Source organism: Populus trichocarpa, chromosome 17 (genome assembly GCF_000002775.5).
Source record: "Populus trichocarpa isolate Nisqually-1 chromosome 17, P.trichocarpa_v4.1, whole genome shotgun sequence".
Classification (NCBI taxonomy): Eukaryota; Viridiplantae; Streptophyta; class Magnoliopsida; order Malpighiales; family Salicaceae; genus Populus; species Populus trichocarpa.
In genome coordinates, this window is record NC_037301.2 from 11,617,681 (window position 1) to 11,626,814 (window position 9,134).

A 9,134-nucleotide genomic window follows, 5' to 3' on the forward strand; every position below is an offset into this window, starting at 1 on the left:
CTAATTTAATCAATTAAGTGTTTTTTTTATTATAAAGAAATAGATTAATATTCATGCAAAACCAATATTCTTGACATCTCTTGCATTGACAGAGTAGTTTATTGAAATTCTAAGAGAATAATTATAATGTAAGTTTTTTTATTTTAAAAGTATTTTTAAATTAATTTTACTTGAATTAATATATATATTTTGAATTAATTTCTAATGCATGTTTATATAATATAGTATTTGTTAATAATTTATCCCCTCATTTAAAAAATTCTGGCTCCGTCACTGCCCATTCTCATTTCATTTTTAGCTAGTAATCATAAGTCAACATTACTGTAGCCCGTCCAAGTATACAAGGACCTTCTTCCTATACTTGGTGAAAAAAAAAAATATATGAATCTGGAGAGGAAAAAGGAATGAAAGAAGAGGAGGTGAACAGATTGAAACTGAAAATGTTGAAGAACAAATGCCATAATTACAAATTGAACAAAAACTTTGTCAAGTCATAACATATATAGATAAGGCTGCTACAATATTAGCATAGTATTGGCCATTGACATTGAGCCAAGAAAAGAGAAATCTATACTAGCTGGTCACAATGGTGTTGCTAGATACGTTGGCTTGTCCTCTCCGGCCATGACGACAACAATCTCTGGCTCCGCATGAAGAACCGGCATGCTTGAGAGCATCGCGGCTGGCTTTTCTTCTTCATCACCTGATGAGTTTCTGTAGTAAGAACATGCCAAAGATGTCAATGCCACAGCAATGATTGCTAACAGCAGGCCTAGGCTGCCAAACAGGTAAGGTGTTGGAGAACGCCATACATTGATGGTTGAGGTAGAATCACTTGAAGGCCTCATCGATCTTTCTCTCTTCAGTTTATCTCTTTGAATTCTTGGTCGCTCTTTATTTGTCTTCTAGAGATGGAGATGCATGGAGGGTTTTGCGAGTGCAGGGAAATGAGGTAGCTAGCTAGGTGTATCATGTATTTATATATATAGAATTGCCTTTGCGTTTGAGAAGAAGATTCCTTATTAGAGGATGAATCATCACCTCCCCACGTCACTAAAGAGAAGGATGGCATGGTTACCTGAATTCTGTTACTCTGTTACTTATTATTTGTTGCTTCTGTAATGAGCTGTACATAAAGGGTAATGTTGACATTGCATGGGATAAGTTAGTTAGAATATTCTTTGCTTGCTGTATATAATTGGACGAGCTGCATCATTCAATATACATGAGGAATTTCTCTCTGCAATTCTGTTTTCCTCTATTTCACATTCTTTTGTTTCATGGTATCAGAGCTGCCGATCAATGGCCAACGCTCATACAGAAAATGATTCTCAGTCCTTCAACGATACAAACCCCAAAAACAAATACCTCAATTTCTCTGACCCTTTCAATCCATTCCGAATTGAGAATGGTGATAACCCAGCTGCTGCTCTCGTTTCTGAACTCTTGACTGCTGATAATTATGTCAGTTGGTCTCGTGCGATTTCTCGAGCTCTTCGCGCGAAGAACAAACTTGCTTTTGTTAATGGTACATTGTCTAAACCTACTGATATCTCAGATCCTCTTTTTGAAGCTTGGGAGAGATGCAATGACTTGGTTGTTTCGTGGCTACAAAATTCTGTAAGTTCTTCTGTTAAATCTAGTCTTGCTTTAGTTGAGGATTCAAGAGTATTGTGGCTGGAACTCAGGGATCGTTTTACCCATCAAAATGGCCCTCGAATTTTTCAACTCAAACGTGATTTAGCTAGCTTATCTCAAAACCAAGATAATATCAGCACCTATTTTGGTCACCTCAAAGCATTGTGGGATGAACTTGCTATTTATGACCCCCTTCCCGATTGTGTATGTGGGAAATTAAAAATCCTTCATGATCGATATGACCGAGACTGTGTCATTCAATTCCTTATGGGTTTGTCTGATTCATACTCAAACACCAGAGATCAGATAATGTTACTTGATCCTCTCCCATCCCTTAACCGTGTATTTTCCATGATCCAACAACAAGAACGACAACATTTGATGATTCATCCTCTAATAGCAACAACGATAAAAACTAATAAACTAAACTAAACTTTCTAGAACTCCTAAATTTGAGTCTCCTTTACAAGAACTTGTAGTAACACATGGTCATAGATGAGTTGAATCAGTGAGAAACTCGTCGTTCTACTAAATTTCATTGATTGAAGACCCGTATCTGCCAAGTCTTCATCAGGCAGAAGATGCAAAAAAAAGCTCACAAAATAATTTAAGTGATTATTTTGTTGTTATTATCATTTTTTAATGAAATTATTTTGGGAATTACAGGTTTTGTTTATATCCACGCGACGGCATAGTTTCTGTTCCCAGCAAGACTCGCCAGACATATATATGTTTCGTTTCCATGAAATGGTTCATTTCATGGCAACGCCGGCATGGCTAAAACGTGTGAAGACAGAAAGATGTGGGTCAATATCTATCTCTAGAAGGATTAATGGAGGTACTGTTGCATAGTATTTTGCTCGAACTGATGAAAGATGATGTGGAAAAGCACTCTTCTTTAGACTTTTGCAGGCCAAGTTTCAAAAAGTACCACTCACTCTCTTTTCACTTACTCTTGTTTCTATTCTATTTGTGCTGATCTTTCAGGTTCAATTTTCCTTGGCTAATTCCTATCACTAACAGCATCAAAATACGTTTTTGAGCCGCCACGCCTGTCGTTAACCTAATCCAATACAGAAATCAGATCACATTTTTCATTCCTTCCGTCAGCCATAGTTTTGCGAACGCTACAATATTATTAAAATAGTATAATTTGAAGACTGACTTTTGAGAAATTACGAGCGAAGACGGGCAAGTGACTAAAGTACTAAAAGGTAAGGCACGTTATTGTCATTCATTTTTTTTTTTTTTGTCTTTTCTTTTGACTGTGCAATACCAAGAATTTCTATATTGATTGCCAGTAATTTGTATGAAACACTGGGACAGGATCTTGTTGTTACTATGGATGAACAGATTTTATGATTCTGTGCCTCGTGCATGCTTTGAAGCCGTGAAAAGAATGACACTTGGAATAGTCCTGTTGATGTCAATTCCCAGAGGAAATTTCATGCCTCAAAGATATGCTTTTCAGGTTATACAGCTGGTGCCCAGTTTCTCATAGATTAAGCTGATCAAGATGTGAAACCTTGAATTTTATGGAACCAACATGTCAGATAGCTGTCATTTGATGTGTGAATGATTATGAGCCGTAGAAGAGCATACTGACAATATCAGTAGAGGATTCTTCATTCTATTTTGTCTAGTCCTTGGTAGCAGACTCATCCCTTTCTCCCTTAGCCATCTCTAGCAATAGCCTGCTTTAATTTCAAAAACGAATAAATGTAAACAACCTCATTCTAACGCACTAATAAATGTTGAAGATTTCCCTGCATAGTGTTCTCTTTCCCTTGTCTTGCTAATGTTTGAGAGCTTCCTGCAAGCTTTCTTTAGCATCAACTGTTTTAGCGAATTCAGAAGAAAAGAGATGGATGATTCAGCGAATATGACGAGTTACGGCTTGATTCTTGCACTAATATGATATCAAAGAAACAGTAAACAGAGCAATCCCAAAATATAATTAATTACCAACGTTTCATTTCTATACTCGTGATTTTACATATTCCCGTAAATTTCAAAAAAAATAAAATTGAAAAAAAAGCACAAACAGAATTACTACGAAACAAATTAAAGAGAACTACAAAAGGACGGTGTCTTCATTATTTGAATCTAGATGTTTGGGAGCCTAAACTTGTTCACTGGGACAATTGCAAGAGACAGGCTTGAGCAAGTATGTAGGATTCTCATCCCCAGCCATGATTACAGCAATCTTTGGCTCAAGATCCACCTGAATTTCCTCATGTTTTGCTGGTTTTTCATCTCCAGCATCGCTTCTTGATGAACTGGACAAAGATTTTCTGTAGGAGCAAGCAAGAATGATCAGTGCAACTGTGATTAGCCCCAGCATGAACGCTAGACCGACAAAGAAGTAAACAACCGGTGAATTCCAATGCCAGAATCCCCCATGAGTACCATCTACTGCTGTTGAGTTGGTGGCAGATCTCATCTCCAATAAGGGCCTCTCTTCTTTTCTCTCTTTAGTTTTTTTAGTGCAATATAATGGGGATGATGGACCTTGTATTTATAGCATGAAAGCTGGAGTTCCACAGTAAATATTGGATTAGAACAAAGCAATAGTGCTTTCGTGCATTTTCCAAGAAATAGTGCTTTCGTAATTTAATGGTTTTGTGAAGAAAAGATTGATTGTTTCTTGGGCGTACCAATTCTCCCACAAATGTCCCATTTTCTCAATACCCATTTTCCTACCAAGTTCAAGCAAGACATGATTAGAATTAATGTTTGCGTTTCCAAGCAGCCGCGTCCACTACCAAGTTCAAAAGAATTTTAGAATAATTGTTTCTCCAAATAAGTTACACTTATATGATAAATAAAAACTATAATTTTTTATTATTCTATGTGATTATAGCTAGTGATACAAGTTTTCTAGGCATGGTTATATTGTTTTTTTCCTTTTGCTATATTTTTCAACAATGATTAATCGATATTTTGCTGTTTGTTTTTTCAATAACTCTCAAGCTTGGACCCCTATAATTGCTTGCAATTTGTGATGTGGTGTAAAGCAGTTGCATTGCATATAATTCTATCCACATATATCTCCTGTTCTATTATGGGTGGGTAGCTAGACGTTCTTGCTATTCATATCGCAGCTCTCCTTACTCATTCCAATAAATTATCAACCTACAATTCAAAGACGACTAACATTAAGCGTCCTGTGCTTGCCATGTCACTTCAGCATAGGACCCTTTCGGAGGATGACGAAGGCCCATCATATTATGGAGATAGGTGCGGTACGGAAGAAGAGAGATATCAGGTCGTAAGCCATGATCAGCATGTATATTGTGGTCGTTTCCACTGAGTTTTGGAATAGTACTGTAGATTTTAGTGTTCTGTTTTAATATTTCCTGTATGTGAAACAAGTTCAAAGCCACTATCTTTTGTTTGTAATTTCTGGTGGGGCCAAAGTGGTGGAATAAATTGTGGAGTTTTATCCATCAAGTATATCAGCCCGTATATGCATGCATTTTAGTTAATTCACCTTTCTTTTAATGTTATTTTTCAATATGTAACTGGTTTTCCTCATCTCAGAACTTTTCTGATTCATTGAACTTTGCCGTCACCAATTAAATTCCACTCCACGGATTCAGGTCACCGCGCGCCACAAAGTGTCTGCAATTCCGAACACATTTTCCAATTCTTTGTATATTCATTCGTCTAATATGGATAGAGAGGGAGGGAGGATGGCAGTGCCGTAAAATCTAAGAAAAAGTTCGAAGAAAACAAAAACATCGATCGTGGTACAACTTGCAAGACATGGTAGATTACGTACCTTTATGGCAAGCTGAAACAGACAGAAAGTGGTCGTGATTTTAGGGAAGCTTCATTGCTGTATCCCAGCAATATTTCCATGATCCTATCTGTTTTCTTCTTTGCCTCTTGTAGCCCATCAGAAAATTGGTGTCAATTCCAGATTTGTTGGCCAACACTTCAATTTGTAACCCATTGACAAATTAAATGCTATTACTTTGCTTAGAAGTACACCAACAATATGAGAAGCACTGTGCCTCATGTGCTTAATGTTCATGAAAAAGATAGTGCAATGTTTATCAATCATATTAACTAGTAAATATAATTTAGTTTATGTTTAGTTAATGTTTTAAGATATAAGGAACTAAAATATGTTTGAGTAAAAAGATATAAATGAAGATAAAAATTAATTTGTTTTTAGGAAAATTTTAAAGTGAGTTTTTATATATTCATAATAAGATTTCGAGACAATAATTAAATTTAATTTGACTCAATAAATTTTGTAGATAATGTTTTTAATAAACATTAAGATAATAACATTTTAGATCGATTCGGGTGAACTTGTCAATCCGCATATCAAGTCATGAAATTATAATAACTCTATATAAAATAAATTTAAATAAATTATGAAACTCAATTTCCAATAAATTCAATTTTAAATGATGATATTGAAACAAAATCAATTAAAAATTATAAAAAATATAACTTGAGTCAACTTAGTTAACCTATCAAACTTACTATCCGGTTTATGAGACTGTAATAACTCAATAGAAAGTAAATTAAAACAAATTATTAAGTTCAATTCTCAATCAATCCAATGTTGAAAGATGAATTAGAAAACAAAATTGATTAAAGAAAGGACACAAAAAATTATTCGACTCAACCAGGATTAACTTGTGAAACTCGTGACCTGATTCATGAGATGAGGATAACCTTATAGAAAGCAAATAAATAAATAAATCCCAAAGCCTAATTTTTAATTAATCTAATGTTGAAGGATAAAATTAAAAAAAAAATCAATTAAGAAAATGAAAACAATTGTATCAACCAAGTGAACCGGTCAAACATGTGGCCTCGGTCATAAATCTAAGATAATATCATAAAAAATAAATAAATAAAGTATGAAGATCAATCCCTAATAAATCAAATGTTGAAGAACGAAATTGAATTTGAAAAACAAAACATAGATTGAAAAATTAAAAAAACAAATAAAAAATATTATTCTAGTGAATAGTGTAATGTGATCAGAGTATGATAAAATATTGTCCTCTTTTATTTTTTACGATAAAAAACATTAAAAAAACAAAGAAAAATAAAAAAAACTATTCCAATGAATAATATAATGTCAAAAAACATTATTCATATCAACAATGAACATCCCCTCATTGGCAACTTTTTTTTTCCTTGTTTTTTTAATTTCATTATTTAATATTTTTTTTATTTTTAGTTTTTCTTCATAATTTGTTTTGGTTTGCTTTTTCTGAGGTTATCACATTTTCAAACAAACATTATAATTAATATTCGGCATGAACTTGATTTTGCGAGTGTTTATTTTTGTTATCATATAGTTAAGTAAAACACAGTTTAAAAAAACAAAGTTTTTAAACCCAATAAAGTTAATGACCTGAGTCCTGGGTTTGGAGGATTAAGCCTCAATTGATCTAATATATCACCATCTCAATATTTAAAAAAGAGTGTCATCTTAAGGCTTTTTTAGTTAAACCACACTTTAATTACCAGTTGTCCAGTTGCTTTTGGACTTATCAAGTTAACTATGTAATATCAAAACGAACCTCAAATAGTTTAATTTTAAACCAAATTCATGTAAGTAGTTGGATTGGGAGATTTCAAGTCGACCTGCTAAGACATGTTTAATAAAAATATCAAATAATTTCTTGTGGCTTAAATATTTTTTTACATTAATATTTTTTTTTTTACCTAGAAGCAATACAGACTAGTCACTTAACTAATATCAATCAAAGATATATATATATAGGGTATGATATGAGATTTGCATATATAATGGTTCAGATACCCACTCATTGCTATTCCTATTTTCTTTTTTCTATTATAATCTAAAGTTTAAATCCTATAACTAAGAATATTCTACCATAACAATCAAAATCACTCCATCACATTATTAATTGTAATTTTACAAGTCTTACAATTTGTGATGTGTTCTACAGCAGTTGCATTGCATATATTTCTATCTAGATATATCTCCTGTTCTATTATGGGTGGGTAGCTAGACGTTCTTGCTATTCATGTAGCAGCTCTCCTTACTCATTCCAATAAATTATTAACCTACAATTCAAATACAACTAACATTAAGCGTCCTGTGCTTGTCATGTCACTTCAGCATAGGACCCTTTCGGAGGATGACGAAGGCCCATCATATTATGGAGATAGGTGCGGTACGGAAGAAGAGAGACATCAGGTCGTAAGCCATGATCAGCATGTATATTGTGGTCGTTTCCACTGAGTTTTGGAATAGTACTGTAGATTTTAGTGTTCTGTTTTAATATTTCCTGTATGTGAAACAAGTTCAAAGCCACTATCTTTTGTTTGTAATTTCTGGTGGGGCCAAAGTGGTGGAATAAATTGACGGATTCAGGTGACCGCGCGCGTCGACCAAACCACCAGTGTCTGCAATTCCGAACACATTTTCCAATTCTTTGTATATTCATTCGTCTAATATGGATAGAGAGGGAGGGAGGATGGCTGTGCCGTAAAATCTAAGCAAAAGTTTGAAGAAAACAAAAACATCGTGGTACAACTTGCAAGACATGGTAGATTACATGAACATTAATTACGTACCTTTGCGGCAAGCTGAAACAGACAGAAAGTGGTCGTGATTTTAGGGAAGCTTCATTGCTGTATCCCAGCAATTCTTCCATGATCCTATCTGTTTTCTTCTTTGCCTCTTATAGCCCATCAGAAAACTGGTGTCAATTCAAAATTTGTTGGCCAATACTTCAATTTGTAACCCATTGGACAAATTAAATGCTATTACTTTGCTTAGAAGTTCGAAGCACTGTGCCTCATGTGCTTCATGTTCATGAAAAAGATTGTGTGAAGTTCTAAGTATAAATTTGTTTTTTTGGTGAATAAATTGATGATGGAGTTGCTCATGAAGAGAGAAATTTCTTATTGAAATAAACAGCTCAATTAATATGCGTATCTCCCACTACGAAGTTGAAGTGGAGAGATTCCACCCTCTGGATTATTCTTCCCTCAGCAAAAAGAAGTCAACGCTTCAAGGATTATTGTATAAACTCACCCTAACATTCTGACTGCCATCAGTCACGGCGGCTTGTTGAGTTTTGCTAGAAAATAAAGTAAAATAATTTTTTGAAGGAGACAATGAATAAAATTCAATTAATTTTTCTTTTTCTTTTCTTTTCTTTCCTCTCCATTTGGACGGAAAAACGTTCGTGCATAAAAAGGAAATTAATTTAATTTCTCCACTTTTTTCTTCCCTTCATTCATTTCTAATAAGAATTTTAACATGCAAACAAAATAAAAAGGAAGTGTTGAATTTTCTTGATATTACTCTCCTTTCCATATCCCTTTTCTGCAAAATAAACACATGTAAGAATTAATTTCAATTCTTTTCTCTGTCATCATGATCTGTATTGAGTGGACACCTAATTTATTAACCTTATCCAGGAGGAAATATTGAGGTTAAGAGCACAAATCTTATCCCTTTTGTCAAAGATAGTTGGCTATAATGC

The 9,134-nt window shown here is 34.0% G+C and overlaps 1 protein-coding gene across 1 annotated transcript; it reads left to right on the forward strand.

Moving 5' to 3' along the window:
- The first annotated feature begins 1,213 nt into the window (after window positions 1–1,213).
- LOC112324715 (uncharacterized) lies at window positions 1,214–3,409 on the forward strand. The gene is made up of 4 exons (XM_024588883.2): window positions 1,214–1,620; window positions 2,305–2,476; window positions 2,626–2,852; window positions 2,965–3,409. The coding sequence occupies exons 1-3, from the start codon at window positions 1,303–1,305 to the stop codon at window positions 2,643–2,645; spliced, it is 510 nt and encodes a 169-aa protein (XP_024444651.1). The 5' UTR covers window positions 1,214–1,302; the 3' UTR covers window positions 2,646–2,852; window positions 2,965–3,409.
- Window positions 3,410–9,134: the final 5,725 nt, after the last annotated feature.

Excerpts from the sequence above, each read along its gene's own strand:
- LOC112324715 (XM_024588883.2), top strand. The coding sequence starts at position 1,303 with ATGGCCAACGCTCATACAGAAAATGATTCTCAGTCCTTCAACGATACA. Across the intron at positions 1,621-2,304 it reads TTTCGTGGCTACAAAATTCT|GTTTTGTTTATATCCACGCG; the intron begins GTAAGTTCTTCT and ends TGGGAATTACAG. Across the intron at positions 2,477-2,625 it reads CTCTAGAAGGATTAATGGAG|GTTCAATTTTCCTTGGCTAA; the intron begins GTACTGTTGCAT and ends CTGATCTTTCAG.